Source organism: Lissotriton helveticus, chromosome 10 (assembly GCF_964261635.1).
Source record: "Lissotriton helveticus chromosome 10, aLisHel1.1, whole genome shotgun sequence".
NCBI classification, from domain to species: domain Eukaryota; kingdom Metazoa; phylum Chordata; class Amphibia; order Caudata; family Salamandridae; genus Lissotriton; species Lissotriton helveticus.
In genome coordinates this window covers 8,463,910-8,489,828 of record NC_136071.1, presented here as the reverse complement: position 1 = coordinate 8,489,828, position 25,919 = coordinate 8,463,910, and the positions used below count along the sequence as shown (strand labels likewise).

General features: G+C 49.1%; 1 protein-coding gene across 2 annotated transcripts; it reads right to left on the bottom strand.

Annotated features, from left to right (window-relative positions):
* Window positions 1-2,183: 2,183 nt before the first annotated feature.
* On the bottom strand, window positions 2,184-9,868 carry LOC144785741 (three prime repair exonuclease 2-like). 2 transcript variants are annotated; one of them, XR_013602037.1, is made up of 3 exons: window positions 9,747-9,868; window positions 3,218-4,666; window positions 2,184-3,126 (listed from the first exon to the last, which is right to left on the bottom strand). XR_013602037.1 is itself a non-coding variant. In XM_078664536.1 (2 exons), the coding sequence occupies exon 2, from the start codon at window positions 4,636-4,638 to the stop codon at window positions 3,952-3,954; it is 687 nt and encodes a 228-aa protein (XP_078520662.1). In that variant the 5' UTR covers window positions 4,639-4,666; window positions 9,747-9,868; the 3' UTR covers window positions 2,184-3,951. The 2 variants fall into 2 exon arrangements, 1 of the variants encoding a protein (XP_078520662.1); XM_078664536.1 differs by having other exon boundaries at window positions 2,184-4,666.
* Between the last annotated feature and the right edge of the window lie 16,051 nt (window positions 9,869-25,919).

Sequence of the window (25,919 nt, the reverse complement as noted above, 5' to 3'; positions counted from 1 at the left end):
GCTTGTTTCCAGTCCAGAGAGGACCTGGCCTGGCAGTTCGGGCTGGACTGTTCCCATGAGGCACAGGGTCAGACTGATTTGCATATAGCTGGGTTCAAACTGGAATGGCATGGTGAGCAGAAAATGATGGATTTAGGCCCAGATCTCTGTACTGGGGTGAATGTTTGACATTGTTTTGCATTCTGTCCATCAATTGTTCTTTTTGCATTGTTCCAACATACGCATTATTTGATGGAGATGCTGCAACCAAACCAGTAAAGCATAAACGTATACATGCGATCGAAAAAACGGAATGTTAAAACAATTTTAAAAAGTACCTTATCACCGCGCCTCAACGTCTCTCCTCTGCGACATACTCGGGCTACAGGAATCAGAAAGCAACCAGCAAACACCCGGGCTCCCCTGACCAGTCACAACGCTGCAATGCAGCATTGTGATTGGTCTGAGCATCATGGTTCGGTGGTCAGATGGGGACTGGGGCCCTTGTCATGTTCTTCACCGAGGCTGCAATGCAGCCTGGTGGGAAGCATGCAAAGTGCGCATGACTGGCCGGCCCAAGGGAGCCGGACAAACATTTATGCACGCTTGGAGTGGGCAAACCACTCTTCCCCTGTCCTGCTCGGAGAGCACAGCAGCCCCACCCGCAAAGAAGGAACAAATATAATGATAATAACATTCAGTTATTGTTTTTATTTTTCCTTCAGTTACACTGCTTAAAAGCAGTGGGGCGACGCTCCTCCGCCTTAGCGGAGGAGCCGCCACTGCAGATGTTGGTATTGTCCTGCTTGGATTTCTTGCAATATTCATAAGTAAAGGATTGTCAGAATGATGGATATATTATGGAACAGGTGAGAAAAGACACAATCCTGCTTCATATTCTGTACAAGAAACCTTACCCCGTGTTCTTCTCAAGGCACATATTCTTACGGGTGATGACACTATGAGCAAAATTGGAACAAAACTTGGAAATTTGACTTTCGAACCTGTGAAATTTCTAGAAGGATTTGCTGAGACAAACAAAACTGTGACTCTAAAGACAGAAAAATACCTTGTCCATAGGTGGAAAATGAGTTCTGACGGCCACATTCGAAGATCTTCGATACAGTGAGTTCGAGAGATCACTTCTGCTCAGGGACCTTACACTGACATCATATTCCGTGCGTGGACACATGATAAGAGCATTCTACTTGATCAGAAGATGTGCAAATGTTTTAGATCACGCATATGTAGAGAAAGATCAGTGTGAACCTGGTTTGGAAGAAATGGATGGGGTGCTAAAACCTACAACATTTGGAAAACATCGACCCACAGTACATGTACTTGCAAAGCCTGTGCTACAAAAAGAAGTCCCTGTCGAGATGCACCTCTAAAATGTTCAACTTTCTGCAAATGTACCACAAGCAATTGCCGAAAAAATAAATAAAGTGAACTGTGAAAATGTGTCTAAAACTGGAGTGATGAACATGTTTTCCATATTCAGATCATAAAAATTGTTTGGTGTATATATAAGAGGTTTAAAAAACATTATTATTTGTTTCATTTTAATATATTTCTCATCTTCCTCTATTTTAGCCACCATTTTGGAAAATGGAGAAAGGGTTGTTCTGAGGAGTTATTTTTTGTCTCTATAAGACTACTGGACCCCCCAAACCTATGTTTTGACACCAAAATTAAGTATAAAGGTCGCATGGTTCCTGAAATATTACATCATCACTGCGACACATCCGCCATTTTGAAAAACGTCGTCCAGAAAAATTTGGCTCGGATCAGCAATGTCTACACAAGCTAAATTGTTTCTCAAATGATCCAAAAACACAATTCAAAAATGAAAATCTCTCGACAACAAGTTTTTTTACGGAGGTATATCAGGGGGCGGGGCTTATTTTCAAACAGCCTGGGTGTATGTTCACTGGAGAGGGCTGGGACGAGGAAACCTTGACTCAGAGGAATGAAGGCTAGCGGTGAGTAACTGAGTTATCTCTCTTGGGGTGTGGACACGGACCCGTTCAAACAACCCATGGCAAGTCCAAAGGCAATAGCAGGCCGACCTGCAAAGAGAGCCTTTGAACCGGTGGAAAAGCACCCCTGGACCACCAAAAGCAGAGTGATGGGGCCCCCTGGCGGACTGCGCAGACACCTGTCAGTCACACAGCACGAGATGAAACGAAGACACGAGAACGTAGTTTATTACATCTGGGCTTTATTGAATGAATGTTTATAAACAGCACATTCTGGTCGCCAATGAATACAGAATACTCAGTGCACAATGGGCCCATGAATGGCGGCCATCTTGGATATACACAAAGAACTGATTAATTAACACATACTACAATACCCAAATAACTGCTTCGTTAGCACATAATACAATGCACAAAAAAATGGATTAATTAAACACATAATACAATACTCTGAGAACTGCTTAATTCAACACATACTACAGATGCAGCAGCATTACACACATGTAAACGGTGACGTCGGAAAAGGTTTACAGACCCATGAGCCACGTCCTATCCTGTTAGCTCCTGTGATCTTATCGGTGCCATGTGGACGCTGTGCTGTTTATCAGCTCTACAACTCCTGGGGCATATTAACAATGGCCAGCGATATTCATCGCTGGCCGTGCTTAGCGATAATTATATTATCGCAGGCTATCTCTGGAATGTATCGCCCTGGTAGCGCGTTATTAACAACGCGCTACTCCAGGGCGATAAGAATTCCAGAGATAGCGAGGTTATCACCCTTTTGCCAGGAACATCGCTGGTTTTCCAGTGGGGTTCCCTGCAAAAGGGCGATAACCTTGCTGGTACGACCCACAGGGTCGTATCAGCATAATCCACCCCCTATGTTAGGGATAGCTAAATCAGAATTTTAGCATACGATCGATTTTTGGCAAAAACAGCAGTTTTTGCCAAAATCTAATGTGTGCTAAAATCCTGTGGGCTGCCTTGTAAATATCGCAATGTAAACATCAGCGATATTTGCAAGGTAGTCCATCCGGGGTACGCCCATTAACGTCCACTTTGCATCTCATTGGAGATGCAAAGGGAGGCGTTGGGGAAAAGGGTGCTAACATGCGATTATGCATGTTAGCACCCTCTTGTAAATAGGGCGCTGGTTTTATCTCCGCTTTTTTGGCTTTTAAGCCCAAAAAGCGGAGATAAAGCCCTTGTAAATATGCCTCCCTGTTATTACTGGACGGCTGCGATCAGGGCAATACGCTGTTTTGTTACGAATGGACGGCGCTGCTCAAGGCGCTGTAGTATTTATCAACTTTACAACGCCAGGGTACTGGCAAGGGCGCTGTGATGTTCACCACGTTTCCTATTCGTGAGACTGCGCCGCATTACAGCAGCTTCTCCCTGGCCCAACAGGACAGGACTGGCCAACCTGCCCTTTGGCACCAGGATATGACGAAAACAAACCTTCTCCCACCTTAAATTACCCTCTTCGAAGTCAAGTAGCTACATTAAAATCTCTCTAGAAAGTAAAAATGACCTAAAACACATCACAATAAAAAGGCCAGTTTGATTCAACAATACAAACCTGGCAATCCCTACCTCCCCCAACACCCCCACCTTTGCAGTTTATATTTTGGGGTGTCTGCTACATTACTGAGCGCTTGAAAATTTTAAACAGGGCGACAATCGCTGTTCAGAGATGTCTTCTGGATTACATTTCTCTTTCGTGTATTTTTTTGGGGGGGGGTTGGATACGCTGATGCGGGTAGTCTTGCACAGTTTCAATGGAAGGGGCACAAATGTATTTATTTAAAAAGAAGATTCACTGCTGGTAAAATGGCTCTGGGCAGCGCCCCGACTGCCCATGGCTGAGTTTACCAGCATGTTGGTTCCAAGCAGGGAAGAGCTGGCATGTCATCCCACCAAGGTCGATAAAACAGGTGTTGGTGGAAAGAATGGAGCCCAACGAGTTCTTTTGGGGGTGAAGTCCGCCTTAGCCGGTCTGCTGAAGCTGGACGTTGTACATGGGCTTCACCGCGGCCCACGTGCCGCATTTGGTGCTCGCCCACTCTAGGAGCTCCGATGCCTTGTAGAGGAAGATCACCAGCATGGCCAGCACGTCCCCTTCCGCAAAGTGCGAGTCTTTGGGGTCCTCCTTGAAGAAGCGCCTGTAGAGGGCGCTCAGCGTGTAGGAGCCCCCTGGTGGACAGTCGTAGTCGTCCAAGTCTCGCAAAGCCTTCATGGTGTCCAGGCAGTAGACTTGGCCAACCAAGTCTTGGCCTTGGTGCACCAGCTCGGCCTTGAGCAACGGGAAGTCGTAGCCGTTGCCGTTGTGGGCCACCAGGCAGACGGGCTGGGCCTGGCGCTGCAGGAACTCCTGGATCAGGGCCACCGTGCGGGCATCGAAGGTCTGCTTCTCGCTCTTGGCCAGGTTGATGTTGTTGAGTCCCGTGATCTCCGCGGCTTTGGGCGTCACGGTCTTCCCGGGGTCCATGAAGAGGCAGAGCTTGTCCAGGATGCGGGGCAGCTGTGGCACGCCAGTGGCCGGATCCCGCGGAGGGTTCTCCACCGAGCAGCGGTGGACCGCCACCAGGCAGATCTCAGTCACCTTGGGGTTGTCCTGAGGAAGGCCCGTGGTCTCCAGGTCGAAGAAGACGAAGGTTTTGATTGAGGTAGACATGGTGGCGCTCAGATAATGGAGATGGTGCCTGGAAAGAAAACAAAGAGGCGTCTTAACTGAGGAACTTAAAAACATAAAAGGAATGAGGCAGTAGCAAAAAGTATCAACTAAGATAAACACAGGAGGAATGATTCGACAAGAACATAATAACATTGGTCCGACAAACCAGCTTGTGCTGTTCTTACGCAACCACGGAAGAGGGAACTCCAGGGTGGAGCCAGGTCAAGCGTGTCTTGAAAAATTATGAAAGTGTCTCCAGACCTGCAGATCTAAAGACTTGAATAATCTACTCGACCTAACTGTAATGCTCTTGACCCGTAAACTGGTTTCAAATGATGTGATCCTGGACAAAAAATGTAAATCAGTGAGACGACATTCTCTTCCTTCTCACATATGATAGCACCTTCAAATATATTTGATGGATGCAGCACAAAACATGTTTCTGTTTGATTCAATAGACTAAACTTTTGCTCCAAATATAATACAAATCTAGCCAAACACAGGATACACATGACCCACGACTTGCCTCTTAGTTCATTGACAGCATTGTCAACAGGGCGGGCAGGAATGTTCCTCAAATCATGTGTAAAAACTATCACTTTTAATAAACACAATGCTAAAGTATGAAGTGGCAGCACACTGTCATTTGCAATCAGCACATTTTCCATTGAACTACCCACAAAATTTCACTGATGACACTATATAGTGCACAAACAATAACATTTGTCGTTTGCGCATCGCCCAGTAAAGTGTTCCGGTTTGTTTTGCCCTTATTTAAATCTTTGACAGCATCACACTTCTAAATTACAAAAAAAATTTGCTTTTGTAATTTATGACATATTTTGAAATACTGGTACTATTTATTTACAAGGGGCCTCATTTATGAGAAATAACGCATCGCTGCGTGAAAGCAGTGATGCGTCACTTCTCAGTGTGCTCTCCTTGCGACACCAATGATGCGTCATATTTAATGTATGATGCATCATGTCGCAAGGAGTTACAGATACATCAGTATTGTTGACGTGTCTGTAGGCGCAAAAGTGGTGCATTGCTGGAGTGTGTCACAAAAGTGACGCAACTCCAGCAATGTGTCCTTTCACATGGGGCAAGCCCCATGTGAAAGGGCCTGGGTCAGTCTTACGCCTGCTGTGAGGCAGGCGCAAGATTTTGACGCAATGGTATCCTAAAAGTGACGCAGTGAAATCTCATAGATTTCACTGCGTCACTTTTACGACCCTTCCTTGAGTCAATACGCCCCCTTTGCATACATTATACCTGGCACAGGTATAATGTGGCGCAGGGGTTTACAAAGTGACGCATCTACCTAGATGCGTCACTTTGTAAATATGGCGCAACAAGGTGCATTTTTTACGCCACTGGTGTGTCACAAAAAGTGACTCACCAGCGGCGTAAAAGTGACGCAAGGGCTCATAAATGAGGCCCATGGTATTTAAATGTGTGTTAGAAAGAAAACCTGACATCCTACTGCTTTCACAATTATTATCAGACAGCTCACTTTACAAAAACCCTCTATCTGAAGTGAGAGAAAGAAAACACCACTTACCAGGGAGAGATAAGCAGCAATTGGTGAAAAGATAAACTGACGTTTGACCTTTGTTCTTGAACAGACCACAAATGTGTCAAGATAAACACAAGATTTAAAGGCGCCTGTATTGCTCCTCCACTTTCTGAATGAACAGAAAACCTGTTCCTGTCCAGGTCAAGTTCGCTCGCCTCAACCCGATACAATCTGACTCGCCATAGCGAGTGGGCGAGTAGATTTTTTAGGCCTGTCGAGTGCAGTGAAACTGGGGCACACCAGGAAGAAGCCACATCCCTCCCTCTGGGGGGGCCTCAGAGGCACTCTGCACCCTGACAAAGCTGTCTGTGAGACACTCTGGAAATGTGGTCTACCTGAGAACCCCTCGTTCTCAGAGGGAACCAAAGCACCATCCGCCCGGACCATGGAGATACAGGGGACCAGCAAAGCCTCTCGCGGGTCCTTACAGACGATCATGACCTGACCGGACCCTCCACGACATGGAGGTACATATAGCATCTCACCAACCCCCTCCAGGTCCACAGAGATACTCACGACATGAAGGTACATATAGCATCTCACCAACCCCCTCCAGGTCCACAAAGATACTCACGACATGAAGGTACATATAGCATCTCACCAACCTCCTCCAGGTCCACAAAGATACTCACGACATGAAGGTACATATAGCATCTCACCAACCTCCTCCAGGTCCACAAAGATACTCACGACATGAAGGTACATATAGCATCTCACCAACCTCCTCCAGGTCCACAGAAAGACTCACAACCTTACTGCCCTCTTCGGGACATGAAAGTACATATAGCATCTCACATACCACCTCCAGGTCGACGGAGATACTCACGACATGAAGGTACATATAGCATCTCACATACCACCTCCAGGTCGACGGAGATACTCACGACATGAAGGTACATATAGCATCTCACATACCACCTCCAGGTCGACGGAGATACTCACGACATGGAGGTACATATAGCATCTCACCAACCCCCTCCAGGTCCACAGAGATACTCAGGACATGAAGGTACATATAGCATCTCACCAACCCCCTCCAGGTCGACGGAGATACTCACGACATGACGGTACATATAGCATCTCACCAACCCCCTCCAGGTCCACAGAGATACTCACGACATGAAGGTACGTATAGCATCTCACCAACCCCCTGCAGGTCGACAGAGATACTCACGACATGAAGGTACATATAGCATCTCACCAACCTCCTCCAGGTCCACAAAGATACTCACGACATGAAGGTACATATAGCATCTCACCAACCTCCTCCAGGTCCACAGAAAGACTCACAACCTTACTGCCCTCTTCGGGACATGAAAGTACATATAGCATCTCACATACCACCTCCAGGTCGACGGAGATACTCACGACATGAAGGTACATATAGCATCTCACATACCACCTCCAGGTCGACGGAGATACTCACGACATGGAGGTACATATAGCATCTCACCAACCCCCTCCAGGTCCACAGAGATACTCACGACATGAAGGTACGTATAGCATCTCACCAACCCCCTGCAGGTCGACAGAGATACTCACGACATGACGGTACATATAGCATCTCACCAACCCCCTCCAGGTCCACAGAGATACTCACGACATGAAGGTACATATAGCATCTCACCAACCCCCTCCAGGTCCACAGAGATACTCACAGCCTTAATCCCCTATCCAGGACCTGAAAGTACATAGGGCATCTCACCAACCCCCTCCAGGTCGACGGAGATACTCACGACATGAAGGTACATATAGCATCTCACCAACCCCCTCCAGGTCCACAGAGATACTCACAGCCTTAATCCCCTATCCAGGACCTGAAAGTACATAGGGCATCTCACCAACCCCCTCCAGGTCGACGGAGATACTCACGACATGAACATACATATAGCATCTCACCAACCCCCTCCAGGTCGACGGAGATACTCACGACATGAACATACATATAGCATCTCACCAACCCCCTCCAGGTCGACGGAGATACTCACGACATGAACATACATATAGCACCTCACCAACCCCCTCCAGGTCCACAGAGATACTCACGACATGAAGGTACATATAGCATCTCACCAGCCCCCTCCAGGTCCACAGAGATACTCACAGCCTTAATCCCCTATCCAGGACCTGAAAGTACATAGGGCATCTCACCAACCCCCTCCAGGTCCACAGAGATACTCACAGCCTTAATCCCCTATCCAGGACCTGAAAGTACATAGGGCATCTCACCAACCCCCTCCATGTCCACAGAGATACTCACAAACGTATTTCTCTCTACTGGACAAACAGGTATTCTGATATACTGAGTATGAGCACGTTTGAGATCACACAGATACTTTATATACCGAATACCGGCACTTCTCAGAGCACACAGGCATTCTCCTATACTGAGTATCAGCACTTCCGCAGATCACATAGGCACTGTGATATACTGAGTTCCGGCACTTCTAAGATCAAACAGGTACTCTGCTATACTGAATATGAGCACTTCTGACATCACACAGGCACTCTCCTATACTGAGTATGATGAGGCTCGTACTACGAGCACTTCCGCAGATCACACAGGCACTCCGATATACTGAGTACCGGCACTTCTGACATCACACAGGTACTTTATATACTGCACACCGGCACTTCTGACATCACACAGGTACTTTATATACTGCACACCGGCACTTCTGACATCACACAGGTACTTTATATACTGCACACCGGCACTTCTGACATCGCACAGGTACTTTATATACTGCACACCGGCACTTCTGACATCACACAGGTACTTTATATACTGCACACCGGCACTTCTGACATCGCACAGGTACTTTATATACTGCACACCGGCACTTCTGACATCACACAGGCACTCCGATATACTGAGTACCGGCACTTCTGACATCACACAGGTACTTTATATACTGCACACCGGCACTTCTGACATCACACAGGCACTCTCCTATACTGAGTATGATGAGGCTCGTACTACGAGCACTTCCGCAGATCACACAGGCACTCCGATATACTGAGTACCGGCACTTCTGACATCACACAGGTACTTTATATACTGCACACCGGCACTTCTGACATCACACAGGCACTCTGCTATACTGAGTGCCGGCACTTCTGAGATCACACAGGTACTTTATATACTGCACACCGGCACTTCTGACATCACACAGGCACTCTGCTATACTGAGTGCCGGCACTTCTGAGATCACACAGGTACTTTATGCACCGAATACCGGCACTTTTGCATTGCATTTCTAGAACCGTAAAGTGCAGCGAGTCTGCACTTCCGAGCAGGAGCCTCGCCCCGTCCCTGCTCTGGTAAACAGCACATTCTGTCCAGTTCAGCCAGCGGGCAGCAACTACAGTTTATTCTCCACCAGAATCACAGTGACAGCTTCCGGGTGAGTAAACAAGCCCACGTGCCCCCCCCCCCCAATCTAACGCCCCCATCTACCTCCCCCCTCACCCCCCCCCCCCCCTGGCCCCAGGCTGCTGTGGGACCCGTGCACGGAGACGCGCTCACCGGCTGAGGCTGGCACGGGGCAGGAGGGCACGGACAGGGCTGGCAGAGAGGGCAGCAGAGGCTGGCACAGGGGGCAGCTGTCCAGGAGCGGTGACTGGGGCATGCTCGGGCAGACACTGTCTTGTAGTGTCAAGGAGCCACGCCCCCTCCGTGACGTCACTCCCTCATGATAGCACCCCTCCGAGGCAATGCCACGCCCCCTTGCTGAAGCCCCTCCCACTGCAGGGACTGCCCCTTGGCACTGCCACTCTCCCCGCGAATGCCACCATCCTCTCCATGCCCGGGGCACCCCCCCCCCCTGGTGAAACCACTGCCCCCCTCCCCCTCCCCCATCACCACCACCCCCGGCTGAGGAAACTCCGAGACACTCCTTGCAGGCAGGCTGGCACAGGGAGGGGGCAGCAGATAATAAATAAATAAATAAATAAAGCCCATGCCCTCTTACTACGGAGGCCCCGCCCCTCACATCATGCCCCCCCCCCCCAGGGCTTTAGATGCGATGGGATTACGATGCTGCGGGGGGGGGGGGGGCTCAGTGACCCCCCCTGCTTATTGCTAAGGTATTTTCATATTAAACCGGTTGAGTTTGTTTTGATTTTTATCATCTCTTGCTCTTCTCTTTTATTGGTTTTCGTCATCAGTTTCTTTTCTCCTCCTCACTGTGGCTCCTGGAGTCGTTTGTAGGAGATGTTTCCTGCTCGGGCGCCCCCCGGCGGCCGCAGTGTTCACCCTGCAGTCTGCATTCTTTCCTATTTTATTTATTTATTTATTGTAAAAGTTTTATATAGCGCTAGCTTGACCCGCAGGTATCAGAGCGCTTTACATACACACAGTAAACAGCGGAAGGATATTACCTTACAGAGTAGGAAGTAAGGAAGCAAACCAAAGAAGAAGAATCCAGCCTGGGGGATAAACATGCAGTGGGGAGAAGAGGGAGAGAGCAGTGAAAGAAAAGGTGAGAGTGACATACAGCCAGATTCATGAAGCCAAAATCGGCTCGCAAAGGGGCGGATTCTGAGAATCTGGCCCTTTGCGAGCGCAATTTTTGCATTTGGGATTCATCATCCCAAATGCAAAAATCACTATTATAGAATTCGCAATTTTGCGAGGAATTGCATTTAAGGAATCTCTATTTGAGATTCCTTAAATGCAATTCATTAACCGTTTTCTATTAGCGAATTCGCTATTTCTGGCCGCTATTTACCACAAAGTCTGACTTCGTGATAAATAGCGAAAACTCAGAAAAATGCACTTTAGTGCATTTTTCTGAGTGGTATGTTACACACACACATGTCCTTTGGACATGTGTGTGCGCAACATCTGGCTACATTTGCTTTTCAGGGGTGCTACAGGGTGTCCTTTGGACACCCCTGGCACCTTTGAAATCGCATCCTTATTTGCGATTAGCAAATTGCTAATCGCAAATAAGGAATGACTCCCCATTCAATCCTATGGGCCTGTAGGCCTTTGGCCCATAGGAATGAATGGGGAGTTTCCTTATTTGCGATTAGCAATTTGCTGATTGCAAATAAAGAAGATGTAGGAATTGCAATATTTTTTGCAATTCCTACATGAATCCCGTTTTGCAAGTCCTTAATAGCGATTCCTTATGAATCGCTATTACAGACTCGCAAAACGGGAGATTGATGAATCTAGGGGATAGTCCGGTCACCACTATACTTGAGTGTCCAGAGAGAGAGGAGACGACTCGGATAAGGAGGACTAGGTAAGTTGACGTTGGTCATGAAAGTTTTTGTCAAGGAGCTGGAGTTCTAGGGTGACCCTTCCTGGGCTGTCCTGGTGCCCAGCACGGGGGTCTCCAACCCTTTCTGTAGTGGGAGCTGCGTCCCCTCGGGCGCTACTGAAGGCCTCGCCACTCGCGCAGTGTTACCAGACACCCCTCGCCTGGCCTCACTGACTTTAACCCTGACGTCCACATATCCAGATACAATGGGGCTTATTTACAAGGCCCTTGCGCCGCCAGAGCGTCACTTTTAATATGGGAAAAAGAGACGTAGTGGTCATACAAGGGGCTTGTAAATACGCCCGATGGTTTGAACAAAGTACATGGACTTGGGCACTCTGACATGGCTGCCGTGCGTGTCAGTGAGAGGGTGGGCTTTGGGATGTATGGACATGTGTACGTATGAATGGGATATATGTGTACGGGTGACTTAAAGACTGTACTTTTGGCACCGGACATGCCTTTTACCACATGTTATGAACAAAACAGTCTCCCAACTGGTATAATTTGAGGACAGTTAGTGGGGACATGAATACAACATTAACCAGGAAGGAACAAGGAGACTCACGGTGATTTATACATGTGCTCAAGACATGATTTTACTAAACATATTTATCGGGATAGTCAAGTATAATTTACAGTTAATATCAGCACTGCAGTTTCAAATTGGAGGATAAACAACCCAAAGTTGTACAAGGTGCACGAGCGAAACAAGTGAATAACACTGCGGCGACACAAGAGACAGAGTGATCAGCGTGGGCGGCGCAAGGTGTTAGTGCATAAATATATACAGTGAGTTTCAAAAGGCACAGAGTGGTTTGTAAATAATTTGAAAGGAACAGTTTTCATTTGACATTCTTGATGAGAACCACTGAGTGAAGGGCGCCTAGGGTCTTGCTGATAAGTCGCCGGCGTTTCGATCCGTGGCAATTGGGATCATCATCAGGACTGGGGGGGGGTTGGTCGCAGTGCTAGTCTGGCGTACTCTCAGAGAAAAAGCGGATCGTTCGGGGGAGGAATGTGTCGATCTGTGCGTGATGGGGGGGGGAAGAGGTGGATCAATCGAAAGTGGGGCCCAATAGGGTCAAGTTAATTCCATAGGTCTGTTACATGACGTATACAGAAAATTGAGTGCCCGGTCGGTCGACCCGAGCAGAAGTTACTGAGGAGCCGATCGTTTTAGTAAAGGTGCTCCTTGGGCCTTCAATCCGGTCAGCTGTAGATCCAGAGAAGGCGGGTAGTTCAGGGTGAAGTAGCCCGATCCAAGCGTGATCGGGGTGGGGGGGGGGGGGGACGGAGGGGAATCAATCTCTCCTCGGGGGTATTGAATCCGGAATGGATCGCTGTTCGGCCGTGTGCCATACGTAGCACCATTACATGTATAACACAGAAATACAACCATTTTTTTTCATCAGAGAAATTAAAAGTGCAGAAAAAGGTTCAGAATATGGAATATTTTTCTGAACTTCAAATTTCTCCCATTAAAAAATTGAATGCATTTTGACTTGACTGGACTTGACAGTTACAGATATGACACAGTGTCTACTGCCCCCCGGGAGCAGGAGGCCCGCTGTTTGTAAACGCAACACTGTGAACTGGGGGGAAATTCAAAGGAAGAATTAACTGAATCCTTAAGGTTACTTTTCATTTGAATGTTTTCCCATTTAAAAGCATTCAGAAACATCATTTTGTTCTCAGGTCCACAATTGGGTTGACAAGGACTTTTATTTAAGAGTGAAATACCTCATTTCTTCAGTTCTTCACCTCTGTGCCCAGGGTCACACATCTGACTGAGCTCTGCTCATTATCAGGCCCTGATATCTGCAGCCCACAGATAATAATGCAAAATAAACACAGCCTTCCCTTAACTTTAAAAGGAAAATGTGACCCTGTGCTTATTTAAAAATGAGCTCCAGGCTGTGAGCTACTCTGAAGGCGTCTGGGAGCTACTGAGGGCGTGTGATCGACTGCTTGGAGACACTCGCAGGTGCCATCATGTGTGTTTAGGAGGCTTGAGTGAAAGTACTCATGTACAGCCTTGGTTTTATTTTTTGTAGCTCTGGGTTGTTGAAGGTGCTACTTTGTTTCAGAAATCCATAGGCAGAACTAGTTTGGGGTGGGTTCTGTTTCAGTTGGCTGTGGTGTGTTCTGCAGACACAGCCTTTGAGTGAGGGGGTGAGGGGCGATGCTCCTCACAGCAGGGGGGTCTCATACATATTTATTTCTATGGGAGCCGTGCCTCCTTTGCCCCCACTCCACTGTCTCGGGTTCCTCCCTGTCAGGGCATATATATCACCCCCAGGGCCGGACTAGCCATAGCGGGCACTGGGCAATCCCCCGGTGCGCTGCATGGGTGGGGGCCGGTTTTGGGCCCCTGGGGGCTGTTTTTGTTACAGGGCACTTTTCACAGCATGGCTGCAAAATCGTCCCTGTACCAAAATCGGTCGAAAACCGGCCCCGGCAAAGAGCTCGCCGACACCTCCAACCCCCCGAGTGGGGAGGAGAGGGCCGGCCGAGCACTTTGCAAGGGCAGGTTGTGGTTCCCAGTTCGGCCCTGATCACCCCTTTCTTGTGCCCAGGAATAGACCGAGAACTTTCAAAATGGAACCCACGGGTGCCCACCACTCTGCTTCGCGTGTACGTACAATGCACATAGCACAATGGCCACAAATACACAACATGCATTTGGGTGGGATTAGACGACCGGGTTTAAATCGGACTGTGCATTGGCGAGGCCCTCTTAGCCAGCGCCAAAGAACTCATTTTTGTGAAGGAGTGAAAAAAACTTTAATTGCAGAATAGAGAGGGAAGGTCTTGAAATAAGACCTCTTTTTTCGGCGTTGCTCAGTGTACAGACCCTGTACCAAGGTTGGGATAATCCAGACCATGTTTAACCCCTTCGCCGCGGGGCTAATTCTCCCGCGGTGCGCGGGGAGGGGGGGCTGCTCGCGGTGCCGCAGAGCTTGGCTCGTCATGCAGCACGGTGGCACTGTGCAGCTCGTCATGACCACGCCTGTTTTCGTAGAACACTCAGCACAGCAGGGGAATTATCCTCACGTGGGAGCGCCGCGGCGGTTATGACGTGCTGAGCTCGTCATGAGCACCAAAGGTGTTAAAAGGGCTGCCTTGGGCTTGGCACACAGCAGGCTCGGCCTCTTAATGTTTAACCCATTCGGTGCTGATGACGGCTCCCGGCCGTCATGAGTCACGGTGGGCGTGTGCTGATGACGGCCGGGAGCCGTCATGACCAAGCCCGCGATCGGAATGTGCGGCACAGGCGCAGAATCCCGGCCACAGCCAGGGGGTTAAATGATGTGTATACTTGGAATTGCACGTTTAAGCTGCCCGACCCGATATGGTGCACTCTGCATAATGTTGTGTCTTTCTACAGCTTATATCCCATATTTACGTGCTATCTCAGAAAGCTTTCTCCCGCAATACACCTAAAATCCCGATGAGAAATCGACCTGACTCACTTCGCTTGTTTCCTCTCCTTTCTTTTATCAGAATGCGTCTCCTCTTACCTCCATCCCCCGCATGCCTTCAATTTCGGAGTATCGCCTCCTCTCAGTCCTGCCTGCTTTAATCTTTCTTATTGTAATTCTGTAATTGGCTGATATCACATTTCATAGATCACAACCTCTCCTCTTTAACCCCTTGCATGCTCATGACGGCCCCACGCCGACATGAGCCACGGGCGGCGTGTGCTCATGATGGCTTGGAGCCGCCATGCCGCCGCCGCTCCTCCCACGCAGCACTAATTCCCCTCCTGTGCGGGCGAATTAATGAGCGGGCGTGGTCAAGACGGAACCACGCCTTCATGAGCACACGTCACCCGTGACTCATGACGGCGTGGAGCCGTCATGAGCACCGAAGCGCTGCGCTCACCCCTTAGCCCCCCCACATCGCAGTGGAATTCGCGGCGCAGAGAAGGGGTTAAAACCTATCCCTGTAACCTAACATTACCTATTCTCCACCATACGAGCTGTCTTTTCGATCATTCACCTGACTCCACACAGCACCCACTGGTGCTCACACCTCACCAGTAGTAACATTATCTACCACAAAGTAACCGGAGTGAACGCATACAATCTTTTCTTGAGTGACATGACTAATCACACCAACCACTGGATTAACCACTAACTCAGGGTTCTGGAGTAGCGTGCTACTCGCTGTAAATCACTTCAATGCCTACTCAGGGGTACTAAGCGAGCGCTATATAAATACAAAAGTGTGTGAGGCATCTCTGCAAGGGGCATGGCCTATGTGATCAGGGGTGTGGCTTAAAACATAAACTAAACTTCTGTGCTTCTTATAGTATGCAACCCTACTAGTATTGTTGTGGCTCACTGAGCGTACAACAACCCAGACTTTTGGCTTTGCCAGTGGTTGTTAACTGTTTAAAATAAATGAGTAATAACAATCGTTTTGTTGTAAATAATATTAAAACTGTTTCAATTCTGAGATCGTGAATTATACGCTACTCAGGCCTAAGCAAGGGTTAGGGGTATTCAGATTGTCTCACTCACTCCTGTTATGTTCACTCTGATAGGCAGGTACGCCCTTTTACTCTTCACATCGCTTCCATCTGAGAATCTTACACCTCATCTTGTTCCTCTTCAGCATACTTTGTGCAGTTTACCCCTGCTAACCAGTGCTAAAGTACGTATGCTAACTCCTTAAAACCTGGTAACATAGGCTTATCCCCAATTGGCATATTTAATTTAGGTATACGTCCCTAGTAAAGTGGTAGTACATGTACCCAGGGCCTGTAAATTAAATGCTACTAGTGGGCCTGCAGCACTTTTTATGCCACCCACTTAATTAACCGTACAAACCTGTCTCAGACCTGCCATTGCAGCATGCATGCGCAGTTTAAAACTGACATTTCGAACTGGCAAAATCAGCCTTTTGTCCAGGTCTAAACCTTCCTTTTAAATACATATGTCATCCCTCGGGTAGTCCCTAAACAGCCCACAGTGTAAAGGGACAATGTATTTAAAAAGTAGGACATGTACGTTTAATGTTTACATGTCCTGATAGTGAATAGCTCTTAAATTATTTTTTTACTATTGCAAGGCCTACCTCTCCCAAAGGATAACATTGGGGTACCTTAGTATAGTTAATAAGAATAGCTTCCAAATGGGAATAGGAAACCAGTTCATGTTTTGTGTCTTTGGAATTGTAATGAAAAATCCTCTTTTATGGTGAGCTCAGACTTAAAATTACAATTTTGAAAATGGCACTTTCAGAAAGTTCAAAACAAATGGGCTGGGTCTCTTACAATTAGCACGGTTAGACCACTTCAATATAGTAACAACAAGAAACATTCGCCAACAATGATTTGAGCCACTCTTTTATGTAGATGAAGAAATTAAGTTGATCTTGTTTTTTTAACACAATGATTTATAGTCATATCAGCTAATTTGTGCATAAAAATATCGTAGATATTAGATATCATTCCACAGATTGTATGAGCTTTTTAACCCACCTCACACACAAAATAAAATTCAAAAAGACAACAATACCTTGGCAAACATTTACACATAACACAAAGTACATTGTACCAGTCCAAAATCACAACACAAAGGAGTCAGCTGCTATCTCTCCACCATAGAGACTCCTACAATTGCAGCATGTGCAGGGTTTGTAACTTCTGATTAATTAAACCAAAACCTGGATCCTGACACTAATTTCCGGATTGCATTTGTGTAGTTGGTGAATCCATACAACTCCCTATTGCATGATCTGTGGAATGATATCCAATGTTTATGATATGTATATACACCATTGAGCTTATATGAATAAATGTATAGGTGATTCTGTTAATAAAAAAGGTCAATTTAATTAAATGTATTGTTCTACATAAAAGTGTTGGTCAAATCATTATCGGCAAAGGTTTCTTATTGTTGATACTTTTCGAAAATTGGCATTTTCCTGCCTTAGCCATTTAGTGCCTGCAGCCTGCCTCGGAGCCACATGACTTGATGTAATTGTCAGTTAATCTTTGTGTATTCCTCCCAGTTAGCCACACACAATAGAGAGCATAGGTGTGCCTGGATGGGCCATCACTGGCAGGATGGTGGGCTGGAGATAGGCACAGGCCCACTTACAGCTGAATAGGCCTTCTCCTGCCTTCACACAAAGAACTGCATACCCCATGTAGTTAGTCTGGAGCCAGGGGAGGCAGGAAACTTGATAACTTCAAGAGGAATTCTCTGGGAGTTTCTCTCACTTCAAAGAAGGCATGAGGTATTCATATTGGACCTCAGATACCAACTCTTCAGTACGCTTTTGAACCTGTGGAACATTCTGTTAGGAAGAAGGACTGCAGTGCTGCTGAAAGGCCTCCCACTCTGCTGGACTGCTGCCCGGCTGTTCTGACCTGCTGCCCCCTTACCCTCTGCCCCCTTACCTGGGTGAGATGGACTGGACCCACAACCTGTACCCAGGACCACCAGAGTGACTCCAAGGGCTAGTCTCTACCAACCAGCACATGGGCTCTACAACTGTGAGTCCTACCCTGAAAAGTGGTGCCACCCAAGTCCTGGACCCTTGGAAGTGGACTGAAGGTATTCTTCCAGCGCATCTGTGGACTCAGCAGAACCGATGCATCACTTCTGCTGCGCACCGCAACCCCAAGCCGAACTAGCTGCATGGACTGCCGGCTCCAGGATATTGCATCACCCTCACAGCCTGCAGGATCCTCATAACCACTGGTGTGCAATACATCCTTGATGCAGGACTTTGCATCGCAATCCCCCTCGTGAACGGCCTCTTCCACAATGATGCAGGGGCTCACATCGCAGCCCCACAGTTCCTCAGAGCAGACTCCGTGCAACGCATCTCCAACCTGGACCTTGCATCGTCTCAGCTGCGCAACGCATCCTTGACGAGGGACCTTGCAATTCTCCAGAACCAAGATTTAAGGTACTCTTGTTCAGCAGACCTAACTGGACCCCCGTAGCTGGCCCACACTCCTTCACAGTCGGCCTGAACTTGTGACTTTGTCTTTGTCCAGCACAACCAGATAACCACAGTTGGTGCTTTGTGCTTTTTGGCGCTATTTCCACTGAAATCTTTAAAATTGCATAGCTCCTGCTCGGTCAAGGGTGAAGATAACTGAAAGGGCGGAAGGTCGGTGAAGGGTGAAGATTAATCTAAGGGCTGTGATTGGGTTAAGGGTGAGGTTTACTGTAATGGCTGTGATTGAGTTATGGGTGAGGAATACTGTAATGGCCGCACCTTGCATTACTTTGCTAATATTTAAAACAAATAGCTAATGAAACACTCCTAACTTCTAAAAATAATTCCAAAACTAGTTATGTCTATAGTGAATCAGCTTCAAAATGAGCTGTTTTGGACAATTACTGATTATATGACACGCTTTTTACCATGAAGAGATGGCTGGCTTGAAACACACAATTGCCTGTCTGGGGGCATTTTAGCAGGGAGGTCGTAGTTGTTGTATAAAGTTTTCTCCGGGCTAGAGGCACTTCTTCATTCGTCCCCTGCACAAAACTTGAAACTCGCAGCCATTTTATCTAAAGATTCCCAACACTCGTCGCCATCTTATGTAAGGATTCACAACACTCGTCGCCATCTTATGTAAGGATTCACAACACTCGTCGCCATCTTATGTAAGGATTCACAACACTCGTCACCATTTTATGTAAGGATTCCCAACACTCATCACCATCTTATGTAAGGATTCACAACACTCGTCGCCATCTTATGTAAGGATTCACAACACTCGTCGCCATCTTATGTAAGGATTCACAACACTCGTCGCCATCTTAGGTAAGGATTCACAACACTCGTCGCCATCTTATGTAAGGCTTCACCAAAGCCCTTGTCAATTGGAAAGACCGGTCTTTATTCTCATAGGTAACCTGCGGCTCCTCCCAGCCTGACAGCCAGTCCGTTCTTTATTTTCATGTCCCTAGATGAGGCCCTCTCACCTACATGAGGCTCTCACTTACATTAGTCACTCTCACCCAGATGAGGCACCAGCACCTAGAAGACCAGTAGCTGAGTTCTAGCTGTGGTGGGGGCATTTTTTGGGGGCAGCCTTGGGCTGTCTGTGTTGTTTGGGTGCCTGAGTGGCCCCGTGGGTGCCTGAGTGGCCTTTCTAGAGGCAGATGGGCAGAGGGATCACTCCCTTTCTCTCACTGAGCCGGCCCATTAATGTATGCTGATTGAGCGGGGGCCTGCGTAGAAGTGGTCTCACTTGCATTCATGTGTGGCTCAGCAGTGTGAACTAATCTGTGCAATTTGTTTATATCTATTCTGAGTGAAGCAAGTACAATGGCCCTCCCACCCCCTTTCTTTCCATGAAACTTCACTGAAGCATGAATTTTACAGAAAGGCAATACTCAAATGTGGGCCACTTTTCAGGTCTCGTCTGGCGTTGCAGCGCACATGTGTTGCACGCTCTGCGAGACCTCTTGTAATCAAGGAGATTTTAGAAGTGGAGTGGAAGCCCCGCCACATTTTCCTATCGGCTTGCGTCATCCTTCATGCCAAACACTGGCTTTTCATTGTAAATGAGGCTTTTTAGTCCCTCCTTGTTACTGCCGTGTCTCCTTTTCGTACGGCCCATCTGGACTGGATCTTTTACTTGGGGCGTTACAGTGTCCTTTAATTACTGAGTATACACTTTTTTAGGTTTCGCAGACCTAGCGTTGTAGTGCTAATGGGCGCGGCACCCGCTAGGAACACCGCGCTCACTTTATTTATATTTTCTAAATTGTATTTTTAGTGTACTACTTTAATGAGCGCGGCGCTCGCTAGGGACACCATGCTCACTTTATTGAATTATTTTTTCTAAATAGTATTTTTTTGTATTAGTTTAATGAGCACGGCGCCCGTTAGGGACACCGCGCTCCCTTTATTTATTTATATTTAGGACAGGTTTTCCTCTGAGTCTATGTAGGGCAGGACGGCGTCGCCAAGTCCCGCCCCAGCACAGCGACTGCCCCGGGGAAGAGGATGAACAACAGGCTCAAGAGCAGGCGGGCAGGCAAATAGCGGACGATGAGAGCTGGGGACACCCCCAGGCTCACAGTTGCTTCACCGCACCCGCCAGCGTCTCGGAGCCCGCCTCCAACCTAGGGTGGAGGACGCTAAAAAAGGAGCTAAATGAACCCAGCAGGAGCACAGAGAGAAGATAGCTGCAACCTGAGGTTTGGTGAGGGTTGAGGTCACACACTTTGCACTGGGGGTCTGACCCTGGATTTACAAGCTGCTTATAGGATTGAGAGACAGATTCACAAGACCAGTCTTGAGGTGTGCAAAACGTTAAGGGGCATATCATCAAGGCCCGGAGTTAAAATTATCGCATCTTTAGCGTCCGTTTACGGACAAAAAGCTGTTATAATTTTAACGCCCTATCAGCAAGGAAACGCTAACGCGTGAATCCATGCTTCTTCGCCCATTTCCTTTGCGCCTCGCATCGCATCGCTAATGAGATGCGAGGTAGGCGTGCCTGTCTGAAATACTGCGAAAATCATCGCTAACACAGCTTCTCCGTATTAAAAAGGGTATCGCTAACATGCCTAGCGACTTAAAAAGTAGCGCTAACCAAGTTTTTCGCCGTTTTCTTACACCTGCTTGTTTAGGTTTCGCCGGTCTAAAGCTGCGCAGCAGCCTTTCGCGCAGGCGAAATCTTATGTCTTTACACTGTGTGGCTTTGTTCCGCCTCTCTGTTCCATTGGCTAGCTCCATAAATGGAGGCTAGCCATTGGAACAGACATCTGTCCGTCATTGCCGGAGCAGATTCGTGGGCGTTCCCGAGAATTTTTCGCTTTTTGCCCACGTCATGCAGCGGTGGGCGGTGCTTTTTTTTTTTGTCTCGGCATCCTTCGTCACACCAGCCTGCTCGCTCTCCCTGTGAGGACGCAGACCCGACCCGCTCCCTACTCCAAGCAGGGGTGGGCGTCGCGATTTCACTTTCCTTGCAGGTAATCGGCATTTTCACTATTTTTTTTATCCCGGTCCCGCCCCCCCTCCCGCTGTCCGTGTGCCTGTTCCCGCCCCCCCTCCCGCTGTCCGTGTGCCCGTTAACCCGCCCCCCTCCCACTGTCCGTTTGCCTGTTCCCGCCCCCCCCTCCCGCTGTCCGTGTGCCCGTGCTTAATGCTTGTTGTTTTGTGACTTTTTTGGCCCAGGGGGCACATTTCCTTCCTTGCCCTGGGGTTGAACGCACTCTGGGTGCACAGCTGAAGAGGGGTGGGGGCTGGAAACTCCAGGAATGTCCCCATGGGCAGCTACTATTCTGTGGGACTTTTTCACATCTGATTGTTGCAAAGATAAGGTCGGACTTTTGTTGAGATTGTCATCAAATGACAGCATTGTCTTAGAAATCTATTATTGTGCAGCATTGTTTTAGAAATCTATTATAGTGGTAAGAGAGTTTACGACTTCCGCGCTCGCTGGTGATAACTGTGGGTGGGTGTCACATCACAGTTTATAATGCCAGGATGATATTGTACTGGGTTTACCCATCTGTTTTGGGCTCAGTGAGTTACCGGTCATAGGTTCCACATGCTGTATTATAGCTCGGCTGGTTCTAACTCCTGCTGCAGTGATTCATGTATTTTATACTAGCCACATGTAATCCGTGTAAGACATCTATGTGGGTTAATGAACCTGCGGAGGACATCTGTTTGGAACGTGTCGGTCACATTCCCAGAAAGATAGGTCAGTGGGTTAACACGTCAGCTTCACTCCGCTGTGTGTAACATGCAGAGTAACTTTCCATTATTATAGGACAATTGGTTAATGCACCTTTCAGAGATCAGTATTTAACCTTGACATCATACTGCATTCCAATCCCACTTAGATGTCTCAGGAGGTAAATGCGCCAGCTGCGTACATCTGCATGCATTTGCATTTTACACTACAAGCCAGATAGTACTGTGGGTTGATGAGCCTGAGGTCCACGTGCGTCCTCGTCCATAAGAAGCACCATCTCGCACTCGCCCTTCCCTTGCAGAGAAAAATAACAGTGATCCCGTTTAAATATATAATACAAGTACTGAACATCAAAGCGCCAAGATGCAAGTCAGAGGGTGATGTGCGACGTAAATATTACCGCGGCGCCTCCCTTCCCTTTGTGCAAGAGGTTAGACTGGGATAGCAGCGTGGGTGGGGGAGGGCGCTTCTTCTTGTTAGATTTACCCCCCTAGAAGCCGACACATAGAAATTAGCGCGGGAGAACATCTGGCGTCGGAGTCTGCCTTCACATCGCCAGCTGTGCTGGCGATTTTTTAATTCAATGTATGTATTGTATATTTTACCTCATGGTTCGCAGAAGGCGGAGGTGTGGGGCGTAGAGGGGGTGTGCGAGGCCCCGCCGCCTGTTCTCGTTAGGCTCTCACAGTCTTGGCTGTACACTGTAATCATTTTTTTGTTGCAGTTTTATATAGCGCGAACTCCACTCGAAAGTATCGGAGCGCTTTACACGAGCACCAGTTACATTACATAAGGACACGTTCCTTTTGAGTAGGGACGGGGAGATTAAGTGATTTGCCCAGAAACAGGATGTTGAGAGGACGTCGACACTCGAGCCTGGTGGTAGAGGTGTGGCGCAGTGGCCAGGGTGCCTGACTCCGGACCATGGGGTTCAGGGTCCGCTACCCACGACAGGTTAGCCCAGTGAGACTCTGGGCAATAGCTCGCTCAATCTTCCCGTGGGCCCCCAGCGCCAGGGCACCTCTCCGGAGGTAGCTGTGCGCTTTACCAATGCTGGTATTTCATTTCCCAGGGTCAAAAGGCGGCAGCTCTGGCCCTTACGCCACCTCAGTGCTACCAGGAGCAGCTCCTCTACCGTGGGGAAAGCCAGCGGGCTGTTATTAAGTCTGTTAGAAGCTCCGTCTGGGAGAGAGTGTGAGAGCCACGGAAGGAGGCTGAGGTGGGTCCGTGATCCTATGAGAGAGAGCGACAAAAGTGGCGGAGGTGGATTTAAGTGGTACCCGTGAATAGAGCTGGAGACCTCTCTGCTAAAGTCACATAAAAGAAAACACCACTGTAAGAGGTGCCCTCGGCAGGGAAGCCTACCACTGAATGGGCATACCCGATCCCTATACAAGCTGCAGGCACTGCGGGAAGCGCTTTAATTTCCGAAACACTCAGGTCAGCACATCCTTATGTGGTGCGAGTCTGGCTTCCAAAATTCCCTCCAGCGCCTAGAGGCGGCCCGGCTAACAACACTCGCTATATTCCTGCTATCTCATATCTTTTATTATGGGTTCTATGCGAATGCCTGGAGCTACCGTACCACTTACTTAAGCAGCGTGTTGCTTTCTGATGTTATGCTACTTGTAATACCGTGAGTGGCTTCTTATAGCAACTTATTACAGCTGAACTCTGAGCCACAAATAAATGCCGGCCTCCGTAGCTGGCACAGGCTGCTAACAGTGGACCCCTGGGAACAATAAGGCACGTAGATCACACATATGAAAGAAAGAGGAGAAGGAAACAGAGAGATAGTTAAATGTCTAGAGATATAGGCATCATAGGCATCAGGACATCAATTGAAGTCATATATATCAAATGTATTACCCTGTCAGTAACATGTTACTAACATAACATAATAACAGTTGGCTTATACCCTGCCAAACCAGATTTGACCTATCTCGTCAGAAATTTGCGAAAGATTAAGCTATTGACATTGTAAATGACAATGCCATTTATTTATCTGTTTTCAAAACCAGCACATAAATAAACAATTTGTCATTTACAATGCCAATAGCTCTAACTTTTACAAAGGCGAAACCATTGCATTGTAAATGCTTGTTCCTACTATGCCATATCTATCGTGGGAGGTGGATTATTATCCACATCTCCCTATTTACAATATTTTTCCCTAATGCCGTTTCCTGTCGCTGGAATTCCAGTGAAATTGCCGCTTATCGCTGCCATTGGCTGGATTTCTATCGCCTCGGCGATGCGCCTTGTTAATAGTGCGGAGACCAGGCGCTAGAATCCGGGGATAGACGGCGTTAGGATTTGTCACGCTGAAAGCGCTCAGCAGTAAGTATCGCTGCTGCTTGTGGATATGCCCCTCAGTTCTAGCTCCTTTCCTGGATACAGCGCGCGTGCCCTCGCTTTCAAGGGAGGCGGTCTGATGTGGGGGCAGAGTTTCATTTCTGGACGAGGCTGCACCTTACGCCACATCTGGCCTCCATGAAGCTCTCTCTCTTTGTGAACAGCGAGTCCGGCCTTTCATCATGCTAACACCGAGTTAACATGTGATGGGTTGTGAATGTTGTGGACGGCGACACTCGGGCTATTTCACATGAAACCAAGAACCAAGCAGCATTGTGAAGAATGCGCATTGCATGGACTCCTGGGTGTGCATTGAACGATGATCTGATTAACAGACGTTTGGCATCAAAGTGAAAGAGCCTTGAAGAGGAAAAACGAATGTTAACAACCATACCTCAAAACAAGCATTTGCAATGCCAGCCACAGCCGGTGGACGAGCCCTCCCTGGGGGGATAAACCCCCGGTGCCCCCACCCAGACACTGGCCCAGCAGGAGTGAGCTGGACTGGGGGCCTGGCAGCTCCTGGGGGGGGGGGGGCAGCAGGGGCTGGGGGCCTGGCACCCCTGGGGGGGGCAGGGGCTGGAGCCTGGCACCCCTGGGGGGGGCAGCAGGGGCTGGGGGCCTGGCACCCCTGGGGGGGGCAGGGGCTGGAGCCTGGCACCCCTGGGGGGGGGGGCAGGGGCTGGAGCCTGGCACCCCTGGGGGGGGGCAGCAGGGGCTGGGAGCCTGGCACCCCTGGGGGGGGGCAGCAGGGGCTGGGAGCCTGGCACCCCTGGGGGGGGGGCAGGGGCTGGAGCCTGGCACCCCTGGGGGGGGGGGGCAGCAGGGGCTGGGAGCCTGGCACCCCTGGGGGGGGGCAGCAGGGGCTGGGAGCCTGGCACCCCTGGGGGGGGGGGCAGGGGCTGGAGCCTGGCACCCCTGGGGGGGGGGGGCAGGGGCTGGAGCCTGGCACCCCCTGGGGGGGCAGCAGAGGCTGGGAGCCTGGCACCCCTGGGGGGGGGGGGCAGCAGGGGCTGGTAGCCTGGCACCCCTGGGGGGGGGGCAGGGGCTGGAGCCTGGCACCCCTGGGGGGGGCAGGGGCTGGAGCCTGGCACCCCTGGGGGGGGGAAGGCAGGGGCTGGAGCCTGGCACCCCTGGGGGGGGGCAGGGGCTGGAGCCTGGCACCCCTGGGGGGGGGGGCAGCAGGGGCTGGGAGCCTGGCACCCCTGGGGGGGGGGGGCAGGGGCTGGAGCCTGGCACCCCTGGGGGAGGGCAGGGGCTGGAGCCTGGCACCCCTGGGGGGGGGGCAGCAGGGGCTGGGAGCCTGGCACCCCTGGGAGGGGCAGCAGACACCTTTCACCCCACTGACTCACACCTGCCTGTGGTTCAGCAGGATCACCCC